The sequence below is a fragment of the Pristiophorus japonicus genome, chromosome 2, assembly GCF_044704955.1.
Source record: "Pristiophorus japonicus isolate sPriJap1 chromosome 2, sPriJap1.hap1, whole genome shotgun sequence".
In the NCBI taxonomy this organism is placed as follows: Eukaryota; Metazoa; Chordata; class Chondrichthyes; family Pristiophoridae; genus Pristiophorus; species Pristiophorus japonicus.
The window spans coordinates 317,421,389-317,435,407 of NC_091978.1; the positions used below are offsets into that span (position 1 = coordinate 317,421,389).

Here is a 14,019-nt window from a genome sequence, read left to right on the forward strand (position 1 = left end):
CTCCCTCTAATCCTTCAACCAATTACTTTAAATCTATGGCCCCTAGTTATTGACTGCTCTACGAAGGGAAATAGATCCTTCCTATTCACCCTAGGCCCCTCATAATTCTATATATCTCAATTAGATATATATGGTCTTTTGGAAGGCATTTGACAAAGTGCCACACTGGAGGCTTATTAAGAAGATGGAAGCCCATGGAATTAAGGGGAAAATGGCAGTATGGATATGAAATTGGCTCAGTGACGGGAAGCAGAGGGTGGTGGTGGATGGAGGTTTTTCAGAGTGGGAAGTGGTTTGTAGTGGTGTTCCTCAGCGGTCAGTTTTGGGTCCATTACTCTTTGCAATTTTTACAAATGATCGAGACTCGGGCATAGGGAATAACATTTTAAAGTTTGCATATGATACGAAACTTGACAAAATAGTTGATCATGATGAGGATATTTCTAGGCTTCAGGATGACCTAGACTGGGTGAAATGGGCAGAAGTATGACAAATGGAGTTCAATGCGGAAAAGGGTGAAGTGATGCACTTTGGAAGCACTAATATGAAAAGACAGTACACTATAAATATTTGAAAAGTGTGTAGAGGAGCAGACAGACCTTGGTGTCCATATACATCCTTAAAAGTGATAAGGTGATTTAAAAAGCATATGGGGTTACTTGGGTTTATAAATAGAGGAATAGAATATAAAAGCAAAGAGATCATGTTAGAACTTTATTAATCACTGGTTAGGCCTCAGTTGGACAATTGTGGGTGCCATACTTCAGGAAAGATATAAAGGCATTAGAAAGGGTTTAGAGGAGGTTGACCACAAAATCATGGGGAAACCAAGCGTCGAGGGAGAATGAGGAACAAAGAAATCAGTATAAATAAAGACATAGGCCCCAATTTTGCCCGCACTGGGCGCCGTTTTCTCGGTGCCGAGCGAGTTTTCTGGCCCTGAAGCTTAGTTTAAAGATTCCACAATGTTTGCCGCCATACATTCTGGCGCTGGTGTACGTTGAAAAGTAGCATATGCGGCATTTTGGGCCATAAGGCCAACTTTCCTCATTAATGTTATTTTTTAAAATCTCCGCACAGACACTAGAAACACTGTAGGAAAAAGCCTTACCTGCAGTTAAAGAAATCCGCGCTGGCCCGCTCCTATTCCCGGCCGAAGGGACTCCCTGGCTATTTTACATAAACTTTATGGAACTTTAAAAATAAAACAGATCAAAGAAAACTTGCCATTAATGCTACTCCTTCGATGATAGAACTGTAAGCATTCAAATAAAACACAAATCTTCACCACCTTTTCCATTGATGTCCCAAATGGCCCAAAATTTTCAAAGATGTTCCTGAAGCCCAGGGAAGCCTTCTAAATCCACACGGCAGGCAAAATCACCAGATGAATAGGAGTCTTGAGCTCAAAATCATCAAGGGCAGCCTTCTCCCAATCCTCCACACAGCTGACTCAACCCGCTGCTATCCCGAGCTGAAGTGTTTTTTCATTTTTTTTTTTCCTTCTGCACATGCGCGCTGCCCATGCGCAATGAGTTGGTCATTTGTTTTTTTGAGCGCATGCGCTGTGTTTTAGGCGCACACTCTAAGCACTGCCCCCCCCGAGATCAACTCGGGTAGTGCCGGCGCGTCAGGATGATTATGTTTGCCGGAAACTTGGAATTTGTTTTTCCAGCGCAGATGGTCCACAACAAAACATGCGTACAGGTTAGTGTACGCCTTTATTTCTGCTTGGGCAAAATTGGGGCCACAAGAAATTAATGGGACTAGGAGGATGCAAAGAGGCTGCAGAGAGATACAGACAGGTTGACTGAGTGAGCAAGAACATGGCAAATGGAATACAATGTGGAGAAGTGTGAAGTTATCCAATTTAGGAAAAACAAAGCAGAATATTTTTTGAATGGCGAAAGACTGGGAAATTTTGCCTTCAGAGGGACCTTGGTGTCCTTGTATCTACATCACAGAAAGTTAACATGCAGGTACAGCAAGCAATTAGGAAAGCAAATACTATGTTAGATTTTGTTAAAAAGGGATAAGTGTATATGAGAAATAGGAGCCAGGAGTAGGCCATTTGGCCCTTCAAGCCTGCTCCGCCATTCAGTAAGCCTCAACTCCACTTTCCTGCCCGCTCCCTATCACCCTTGACTCCTTTATCATTCAAAAATCTGTCTATCGCCACCTTGAATATATTCAAAGACCCAGCCTCCACAGCACTCTGGGGTAGAGAATTCCACACATTCATGACCCTCTGAGAGAAGAAATTCCTTCTCCACTTCTGTTTTAAATGGGCACCCATTATTCTGAAACTATGCCCCCTAGTTCTAGATTCCCCCATGAGGGGAAACATCCTCTCTGCATCTACCCTGTCAAGCCCCCTATAATCTTATATTTTTCAATAAGATCACCTCTCATTCTTCTAAACTCCAGGGAGTATAGGGCCAACCTGCTTAACCTTTCTTCATAAGACAACCCCTTCATCTCAGGAATCAACCTCGTGAACCTTCTCTGAACTTCCTCCAATGCAATTATATCCTTCCTTAAATAAGACGACCAAAACTGTACGTAGTAATCCAGGTGTGGTCTAACCAACACCCTGTACAGTTGGAGCAGGACTTCTCTACTTTTATACTCAATCCCTTTGCAATAAAGGCCAGAATTCCATTTGTCTTCCTGATTATTTGCTGTACCTGCTTGCTAACTTTTTGCGTTTCATGCACAAGAACCCCCAGATCCCTCTGTACTACAGCATTTTGCAATCGCTCCCCATTTAAATCATTTGCTTTTTAAATTTTTTCTACCAAAGTGGATAACCTCACATTTTCCCACATTATAATCCATCTGCCAAATTATTGCCCACTCACTGAGCCTATCTATATCCCTTTGTAGATTATTTGCGTCATCCTCACAACTTGCTTTCCCACCTATCTTTGTATCATCAGCAAATTTGACTATGTTACACTCTCTGTTCATCCAAGTAATTAATATAAATTGTAAATAGTTGAGGCCCCAGCACTGATCCCTGTGGCACCCCACTAGTAATAGTTTGCCAACCTGAAAATTACCAATTTATACCGACTCTCTGTTTTCTGTTAGTTAGCTAATCCCCTATCCACGCTAATATATTACCCCCAACCCCGTGAGCTCTTATCTTGTGCAGTAACCTTTTGTGTGGCACCTTATCGAATGCTTTCTGGAAATCCAAATATATGACATCAACTGGTTCTCCTTTATCCACTCTGCTCGTTACATCCTCAAAGAACTTCAGCAGATTTGTCAAACATGATTTCCCTTTCATAAAGCCATGCTGACTCTGCTTGACTGCATTATGATTTTCTAAATGTCCTGCTACTGCCTCCTTAATGATGGACTCCAGCATTTTCCCAATGACAGATATTAGGCTAACTGGTCTATAGTTTCCTGCTTTCTGTGTCTCTCCTTTCTTAAATGGAGGTGTTACATTTATGGTTTTCCGGTCCGCTGGGACCTCTCCAGAATTCAGGGAATTTTGGTATGTTACAATCAATGCATCCACTATCTCTACAGCCACTTCTTTGAAGACCCCAGGATGCATGCCATCAGGTCCATGGGACGTGTTCACCTTTAGTCTCATTAGTTTGCCTAGTACTTTATCTCTAGTGATTGTTTTAAGTCCCCCCCTCCGCAATAGCTCCTTGATGATCAATTATTGAGATGTTTTTTGTGTCCTCTACCGTGAAGACCGATACAAAATATTTGTTAAAATATTTCCCTGTTTCCCATTATTAATCCTCCAGTCCCATCCTCTAAGGGACCAACATTTACTTTACCTACTCATTTCCTTTTTATATACCTCTTGCTGTCTGCTTTTATATTTCTTGCTAGTTTACTCTCATGCTATCTTCTCTGTCTTTATCATTTTTTAAGTCATCCTTTGCTGGTTTCTAAACATTTCCCAATCCTCTAGCCTTCCACTGTCCTTCGCACCATTGTATGTCTTTGTTTTCAATTTGATACCATCCTTTACTTCCTTAGTTAGCCACGGATGGTTCATCCTTCTCTTAGCATCTTTATTTCTCACTGGAATAAATCTTTGCTGAGAGTTATGAAATATCTCCTTAAATGTTTGCCACTGCGTTTCTACAGTCTTGCCCTGTAATATATTTTCTCAGTCCACTTTAACCAACTCTGCCTTCATACCTTTTTAATTACCTTTATTTAAGTTCAGGACACTAGTTTGAGACCTAGCTTTCTCACCCTTAAACTGAATTTGAAATTCCACCATTTTATGATCACTCTTCCCAAGAGGATCCTCGCTACAAGATCATTAATTAATCCAGACTCGTTACACATTACCAGATCTAAAATAGTTTGCTCCCTGGTTGGGAGCCACAATGTATTGTTCCAAGAAACCATCCCGCATACACTCTATGAACTCTTCCTAAAGGTTGCCATTGCCAATTTGATTTGTCCAATCAATAAGAAGATTAAAATCGCCCATGATTTCCTTTCTTACAAGCCTCCATTATTTCTTGATTTCTACTCTGTGCCACAGAGTAGCTACTGTTTGGGGGGCTTGTAGACCACTCCCACCAGTGACTTCTTTCCCTTATTACTACTTATCTCCATCCAATATAAGAGTAAAGAAGTCTTACTGAAATTATACAGGGCATTGGTGAGGCCACACCTTGAGTACTGTGTACAGTTCTGGTCTCCTTACTTAAGGAAAGACATACTTGGCTTGGAGGGAGTGCAACGAAGGTTCACCAGACTGGTTCCTTAGATGGAGGGATTGAGTAGACTAGGCCTGTATTCCCTAGAGATTAGAAGAATGAGAGGTGATCTAATTGAAACATATAACATTCTTGACAGGATTAATGCTGAGATGATGTTTCACTGGCTGGGGAATCTAGAATACGGGGTCACAGTCTCAAATTAAGGGGTTGGCCATTTAGGACTGAGATGAGGAGAAACTTCTTCACTCAAACGGTTGTGAATTCTCTACCCCAGAGAGCTGTCGATGCTCAGTCATTGAGTATATTCAAGACAGAGGTTGATAATTCCCTCCGCTCCAAAATATTTAAGGGATATGGGGACAGTGCAGAAAGGTGGAGTTGAGGTAGAAGATAAGCCATGATCTTGTTGAATTGCAGAGCAGGCTCAATGGCCAAATAGTCTGCACCAGCTCCTGTTTCTTATGTTATGTTTCCAAAGATGAGGGACTTCAGTTAGGAGGAACAGTTGAAAAAGTTAGGACTATTCTCCTTGGAACAGAGAAAGTTAAGAGGTGACCTAATAGAGGTTTTTAAGATGACAAGAGATTTTGATAGAGTAGATAGAGGAAAAATATTTCCTTTGGCAAGTGGATCAATAACTAGAGGTCGTAGATTCAAAACTATTGGCAAAAGATCTAGAGGGGAGATGAGAATATTTTTTCACCGAATTGTCACAATCTGGAACTCTACCTGAGAAGGTGGTGGAAATGGATACCATAAATAATTTTAAAAAGGAGTTGAGCAGGTGCTTGTGGATGAAGAACTTGCAGGGTTACAGACAAAAAGTGGGGATGTGGGACTATGCACGATTGCTCTTTCAAAGATCTAGCATAGGCACGATCGGCTGAATGGCTGCCTCCTGTGCTGAAAGTTTCTATGATTTCTGACTACATTGGCCTGTTTAATTCTATTTAGTGCATGGACTTGTAGATAAGACTAAGAGTTTGAATGAATCCTTTGTGTAAATGTTGAATTCACCTGCTGCCAGTGTTGTACTGAAATCAGCTTTATATTTTTGAAGGACTACATATGTGATTTGTGCAAACCATTTCTAAAATAGTTTCCTCTTATTAATCAAGATGCTTCCAGTAGTGAGGTGGAAAGCTTAATAAAAATATTCAGGTGTAAATTTGTATGACAGTGGTGTTTTGACAGGGTTATCATGAGAGTAATATTGCAACGTAATTTTGATTTCCATAACTGAATTTGCAGTTTTGAAATACACTTAAAACACTTGGTATGAACAGATTTGAAGTTTGTTTTAAAGTACTGTTTTAATATGTGGTTTTTAATTACTATTCTGGACGTGCACATCAATTGCATTCTTGATGAAGCACAAGTTCTAAAACTATCCACTTGGAAATTGTGTGACCATTGTGAGTCGCAATAAGGCTTCTTCACTTTTACTCCATTGCTAATACAGTAACTTCTCTCCTTTTGTATCCTATACTTTTTGGCAATGCTTTACAGAATAAATTATAAACCAAATACTCAAACATAATTTAAAAAAATTGATATTCCTTCAAATTAAGCTCCAGGTTTTGCAATTTGCCAGAGTTGTACACACCCAGGTACTTTTTAGAAATTCATTTTGAAAGACGTCCAGTGTTTTTAGGGGCCAATTTTTAACATGTTTAATATTTTAGAACTATTTGTGACTCTTGTATATTCTTGTTTTTTAAGATTTAATACAGGATTGGGCTAGTGATAGTGCTCCTGACATCTACTCATTTGTTCCATACACTTGGAAATTAAAAGTGATGTTCCATCAGTTTGAGATGATATGGGCAGCAAACCAACACAACTGGATAGACTGCTCTACTAAACAGCAAGAAAATGGTAAGAAAATGTAATACTTCACAAAAGACATGTGAAACTTTTTAATTCATTATAATTTTGTATACATTTGCCCATCAGATTTAAAATGGTATCTTGCTGTGACCTGTAGATGCTGGTGTTTACTGTTTTCGCTTGCAAATTGAACTGTTTCAAGTGCTTGTGGTTTTGTGTAACCTTTAGTATAACTTAGACTTGTTGAACACTTAACAATGTGGAGCATAATTCTAAAAGGGAAGAGAAGTGTAGGTTTATCTGCATATTTATTGTTCTTGGAAAGCTTACAAAATTGACATACAAAGGGTATAAGTTGTTTGAAATTTAATGGTTAATTATCAACAAAAACATACTGGCTCAAACTTACGTTTTTTATAAATGAAAAACTTTGTTGTAAAAATTGACATTTTGCAGGCAATATGCTCAAGATGAGGATTAGCAATAATTCCAAACAAGGATTTATATGATACAAAAGCATTTGAAGTGTACTGCTGAAAGCTAGTCAGTATTTTTCCTTTATACATGTAATATTGGTTGTTCTTGTAAGATATGAGGAATGTTGATTTTCAACCATAGTTTCTGCTATGTTCTAGTTCTAGTAGTGTTTTAGTTTGAGCATTGCCAGACTGCATCTAAAGTAAAACATTTTATTTTTTAAATGTCACAACAGTGGCAAATAGAAAAGTTAAAAGATTTATATTTCATAGAATCGTAGCATGGTTATAGCACAGACGCAGGCCATTTGGCCCGTTGAGCCTGTGCTGAAGTATTTACTCTACTTTCTCAGGTATTTTTGCTGCTTATTTCTTTCTACATCTCCTTTAACAAAGGTGATGTGCTTCTCAGTGTCAATACTGTTCTGTTGCCCACTTACTGATTTGTGCAATGCTCCACCTGTTCGCTTTACTAGGAATAAAAATCATAGTAGATAAGTTTATTGTCTGTCCAGGCTGCAGTTTGAACTTGCCACTCGCTGGATTGGAAGACCAGTGCTCTCTGTTTATAGTTAATGGCTGTGTATTAAAAATACTTAATTTACTTTATCTCTCCTCAATCTGTCAGCTGCTCAGGAACAATATGAAGTTTCATTGTCCTTTTATTTGAGATATCGTTTACCCCCTCAGGTGGATGTAAAAGATCTTATTAAACATAAGAAATAGGAGCATGAGAAAATTCCCAAAATTCCAAATCCTCAGTGAAGACATTTCTCCTCATCTCAATCCTAAATGGCCGTTCCTTATGCTAGAATCATAGAATGCTTACACCACAGAAAGGGGCCATTTGGCCTGTTGAGCTTGTGTGGCTCTCTGCAAGAGCTAGACCCACTCCCCCACTCTTTCCATGTAGCCCTGCAATTTTTTTTCCTTCAGGTACTTAATAAATTCCCCTTTGAAAGCAATGATTGAATCTGCCTCCAACACCCTTTCAGGCAGTGCATTCCAGATCCTAACCACTCGCTACGTAAAAATGTTTTTCCTCATGTCACATTTGGTTCTTTTGCCAATCGCCTTAAATCTGTGTCCTCTGGTTCTTGACCCTTCCGCTAATGGGAACAGTTTTTCTCTCTCTACTGTCTAGACCCCTTATGATTTTGAACACCTCTATGAAATCTCCTCTCACCTTCTCTGCTCAAAGACTGAGACTATGACCCCTAGTTCTAGACTCTCCAGCCAGGGGAAACAGCCTCTCAGCATCTACCCCTCGGAATTTTGTACATTTCAATAAGATCACCTCTCATTCTTCTAAACTCCAGAAAATATAGGCCCATTCTACTCAATCCTCATAGGACCAGCCCTGTCATCCTAGGAATCAATCTAGTGAACCTTCATTACACCCCCTCTAAGGCAAGCATGTCCTTCCTTAGGTAAGGGGACAAAAACTGTGCACAGTACTCCAGGTGTGACCTCACCAAAGCCCTCTAACTCTTGTACTGCAACCCCCTTGCAATAAAGGCTAACATACCATTTGCCTTCCTAATTGCGTACTGTATCTGCATGTTAACTTTGTGATTCGTGCACAAGGATACCCAAATCCCTCTGAATACCAACATTTGCTAGTCCAGATTGAGAGGCTTGGCTGCCTGTTAGGTGGGAAAGCATCCGGGGAGAGGATGCCCGGTAAGTCTGACATTGCTCGGGGGGAGGGCATGGGGCAGTGGGGAGAGGTCGGACGATGGGAGGGGGTCAGATCACATGGAGATAAGCTTGTTGGATCTAGAGAGAACACTCCTGCTTCTCCGGGCCCACAACAACAACATATTTATATTTATATAGAGCCTTTTAACGTAGTAAAACGTCCCAAGGCACTTCACAGAAGTATTATAAGACAAAAATTTGACACTGAGCCACATAAGGAGAAATTAGGGCAGGTGGAAGAGGTAGGTTTTAAGAAGTGTCTTTAAAAAGGATAGAGAGGCGGAAAGGTTTAGGGACGGAATTCCAGAGCTTGCGGCCTAGACAACTGAAGGCACGGCCACCAATGGTTGAGCAATTATAATTAGGGATGCCCAAGAGGGCAGAATTGGAGGAACGGAGAAATCTCAGGGGGTTATGGGGCTGGAGGAGATAGGGAGGGGCGAGGCCAAGGAGGGATTTAGAAACAAGGATGAGAATTTTGAAATCAAGGCATTGCTTAACTGCGAGCCAATGTAGGTCAACAAGCACAGGGGTGAATGGGACTTGATGTGAGTTAAGACATGGGCAGGCGAGTTTTAGATGACGCCAAGTTTATGTAGGGTAGAACGTGGGAGGCCAGCCAGGAGTGCGTTGGAATAGGCAAGTGTAGAGGTAACAAAGGCATGGATGAGGGATTCAGTAGCAGATGAGCTGAGGCAGGAGTGGAGACGGGTGATGTTACGGAGGTGGAAATAGGCGATGTTACGGAGGTGGAAATAGGCGGTCTTAGTTATGTCGCGGATATGTGGTCGGAAGCTCATTACAGGGTGAACTATGACACCAAGTTTGCGAACAATCTTGGTCAGCCTCAGACAGATGTTGGGAAACTTGATTGGAGGGATTCAAACATGGAGTTGCGAGAAAGGTGGACATTGATTTAGGAGATGACAACACATTCAATGTTTTTGGAGAGGAAAGGGAGGTTAGAGATAGGGAGGTAGTTTGCAAGGACGGAGGGAGTCAATGGTGGTTTTTTTGAGGAGAGGGGAGATGATGGCAGATTTGAGAGAGAGGGGAACAGTACCCGAGGAGAGAGAACTGTTAACAATGTCAGCTAACACGGGAGCCAGAAAAGGAAGTTGGATGGTCAGCAATTTGGTGGGAATAGTGTCAAGGGAGCAGAAAGTGGGTCTCATGGGCAAGGTGAATGCGGAGAGGTCATGAGGAGAGATCAGAGAGAAACTGGAGAAAGATGAGAGCTCAGACCGAGGGCATGGGGGAACTTTAGAGAAAGTTTGGCCTGGTAAGCTAGGGGAAGGAAGGGAAGTGGCAGAGGCAGCTGAACGAATGGTCTCAATCTTAGAGACAAAGAAGTCCATGAGCTCCTCACACTTGTTGTCGGAGGTGAAGGGGTAGGAGAAAGGGAGAGGGTTTTAAGAAGACGGCTAGCAGTAGAGAATAGAAGCTGGGGTATATCTTTGCATTCCAGCATTTTTGGCAGACGAGAGCATTATATGGTCCAGCCAGATCTGGCAGTGAATGGCTAAACCAGTTGTCCGCCATATCTGTTCGTCTGCGCCCCTTAGACTTAAGGAAGCGAAGTTGAGGGTCCTACTCGGAGAATAGCCAGGGAGAGTGCTTTAAAATCACTTACCTCATGGATTTGGCTTTTCTCGCCGCCTTTTGCCTGTCGGGATTCCCGAGGCCTGGGAATCCCAGCCTCCATGAGTTTAAAAAAATAAAAATGATATTAAAATGGAGGCACGCAGCCTCCTGAAAAGATTTTACTGAATGACCCACCTCCTAAGAGCGGATTAATTGGCCACCCCACAATCCACCTTGATCAAAACCGAAAGTGATTGGGCTGAAAGCAGTTTGGGGTCGGGTTTGAGAGTTTAAAAATTATTACCTCAGCACCTGCCCCCAACCCACCCGTCCTTGGAGCTTAAAATTCCCCCCAATATCTAAAGTGCTTTGCCAGATTTTAAACCGACACTTGTTTTGTCAAAAACTTAACTTTCTTTTGCGAATAGGCATGTTTAGAACCATGCATGGTTCTCGTGCATATATTTTCAGGAAACTACATATATTAATTTAAATTTGTGGTAAATTGTTTTCAATTGTCCCCTCCACCACCCACACAATCAACCAGTGGTGCCTTTGAAATCGGACGCACTTGGGCTGCTGCACTGGTACTACAGGTTATGATACTAATGTTATGTGCTTCTGGTGACCAGCCAAATGGACATTGGAGGAATTCTGGGTGTTAGTCTACTTGAATCACAGAGAATCATGGAATGGTTATAGCACAGAAGGAAGCCGTACAGCCCCTCGAGCCTGTGCCGGCTCTCTGCAAGAGCATTTCAGCTAGTTACACCATTCCCCTAAGCCCTGCAAATTTATTTCCTTCAGATACTTATCCAATTCCCTTTTGAAACCCACGATTTGAGTCTGCCTCCACCACCCTTTCAGGCAGTGCATTCTAAATCCTAACCACTCGCTGCATAAAAACGTTTTTCCTCATGCCGCCTTTGATTCTTTTGCCAATCACCTTAAATCTGTGTCCTCTGGTTCTCGACGCTTCTGCCAATGGGAACAGTTACTCTTTATCTACTCTGGATATGTGGACCACTTTCCATACCTCGGGAGCCTATTTTCAAGGGCAGACGTCGACGACGAGATTCAACACCGCCTCCAATGCGCCAACGCAACCTTCGGCCGCCTGAGGAAAAGATCAGGCCCTCAAATCTGTCACCAAGCTCATGGTCTACAGGGCTGTAGTGATGCCTGCCCTCCTGTATGGCTCAGAGACGTGGACCATATATAGTAGACACTTCAAATCGCTGGAGAAATACCACCAACGATGTCTCCGCAAGATCCTGCAAATCCCCTGGAAGGACAGACGCACCAACATTAACGTCCTCGACCAGGCCAACATCCCCAGCATTGAAGCACTGACCCCACTCGACCAGCTTTGCTGGGCGGACCACATTGTTCGCATGCCTGACACAAGACTCCCAAAACGAGCGCTCCACTTGGAACTCCTACATGGCAAGCGAGCCCAAGGTGGGCAGAGGAAATGTTTCAAGAACACCCTCAAAGCCTCCTTGATAAAAATGCAACATCCCCACCGACACCGGGAAGTCCCTGGCCAAAGACCATCCTAAATGGAGGAAGTGCATCCGGAAGGGCTCTGAGCACCTAAAGTCTCATCGCTGAGAGCATGCAGAAAGCAAGCGCAGGCAGCAGAAAGAGCGTGCGGCAAACCAATCCCACCCACCTGTTCCTTCAACGACTGTCTGTCCCACCTGTGACAGACTGTCACCTAAGAACTCACTTTTTGAGTGGAAACAAGTCTTCCTCGATTTCGAGGGACTGTCTATGATGATGATCTACTCTGTCTAGATCCATCATGATTTTGAACACCTCTATTAAATCTCCTCAAACTTCTCTGTTTTAAGGAGCACAACTCCAGCTTCTCTGGTCTATCTATTTAACTGAAGTCCTTCATCCCTGGAACCATTCTCGTAAATCTTTTCTGCACCCCCTCTAAGGCCTTCACATCTTTTCTAAAGTGCAGTGCCCAGAATTGGGACACAATACTCCAGTTGAGGCCGAACCAGATTCATAAAAGTTCATCTTTACTTCCTTGCTTTTGTACTCTCTGTCTCTATTTATGAAGCCCAGTATCCCATATTCTTTTTAACTGCTTTCCTAACCTGCCCTGCCATTTTCAACAATTTGTACACATATACCCCCAGTCTCTGTTCATGCACCCACTTTAAGATTGTACCCTTTAGTTTATATTACCTCTCTTCGATCTTCCTACCAAAATATATCACTTCACACTTTTCTGTGTTAAATTTCATCTGCCACATGTCCACCCACATCACTAGCCTGTCTGTCTTCTTGAAGTCTATTACTATCCCTCATCATCAAAGGCAGTTCCTCGGAATCAAGGAAGACTTGCTTCCATTCCTGAAGCGAGTTCTTTGGTGGCTGAACAGTCCAATACGAGAGCCACAGACTCTGTCACAGGTGGGACAGATAGTCGTTGAGGGAAGGGGTGGATGGGACTCGTTTTCTGCATGCTCTTTCCGCTGCCTGTGCTTGATTTCTGAATGCTCTTGGCGTTGACACTTGAGGTGCTCAGCGCCCTCTCGGATGCACTTCCTCCACTTAGGGTGGTCTTGGGCCAGGGACTCTCAGGTGTCAGTGGGGATGTTGTACTTTATCAGGGAGGCTTTGAGGGTGTCCTTGTAGTGTTTCCGCTGCCCACTTTTGGCTCGTTTGCCGTGAAGGAGCTCTGAATAGAACACTTGGTTTGGGAGTCTCGTGTCTGGCATGCGGACTAGGTGGCCTGCCCAGCGGAGCTGATCAAGTATGGTCAGTGCTTCAATGCTGGGGATGTTGGCCTGAATGAGGTTGCTGATGTTGGTGCGCCTGTTCTCCCAGGGGATTTGTAGGATCTTGCGGAGATATTGTTGGTGATATTTCTCCAGCAACTTGAGGTGTCCACTGTACATGGTCCATGTCTCTGAGCCATACAGGAGGGCAGGTATTACTACAGCCCTGTAGACCATGAGCTTGGTGACAGTTTTGAGGGCCTGGTCTTCAAACACTCTTTTCCTCCTCACTGTTCACTATACTTCGAAGTTTTGTTTGCATTTGACTGGACATATTTCCAGAAGAGCTGCCATACATCTGCTGGTGGCTATTCTCCTGTGGAGATTTCTTCTGTACAAACTGAATGTGGTCATCATCAATGCCGAACACTTCAGCCTAGTATGCTCCCATCAAACAATTTGTGATCAGCAGAGTAGCACAAGGTTTGAACCTCTTCCATCAGTTCTTCCAGGTTTTTTTCCATTCTCCCAGATACTACGCTACACCCAGTTGATTACCTTCGTATAAACTTTACCGTTGCTCCAGCAAATAGTATAAATGCATTTAAGGGGAGGTTAGACAAGCATATGAGGGAGAAGGGACTAGAGGGTTATGCTGATAGATTTGGATGAGGAAAGACAGGAGGAGGCTCGACTGGAGCATATAAACGCTGGCATGGACTGGTTTGGCCGAATGGCCTTGTTTCTGTGCTGTATATCCTATGTAAAGTTGTCATCAGCAAATTTCAAAATTATGCCCTATACACACAAGTCCAAGTCATTAATATAGATCAAGAAAAGCAGTGGTCCTTGTACCAAACTCTGGGGAACACCATTGTGTATCTTCCTCCAGTCCGAAAAACAACCGTTCACCACTACTGTTTCCTGTCACTTGGTCAATTTCATATACATGCTGCCACTTTTCCTTTTATCCCA

At 42.6% G+C, this 14,019-nt stretch overlaps 1 protein-coding gene across 1 annotated transcript in view; it reads left to right on the top strand.

Annotated features, from left to right (window-relative positions):
• kiaa1109 (KIAA1109 ortholog) overlaps positions 1-14,019 on the top strand; it is a 523,818-nt gene that overhangs the window by 130,314 nt on the left and 379,485 nt on the right. The window contains exon 16 of the mRNA XM_070862493.1: positions 6,435-6,590. Coding sequence (XP_070718594.1) covers positions 6,435-6,590 — 156 coding nt within the window. The remainder of the gene's footprint in view (positions 1-6,434; positions 6,591-14,019) is intronic.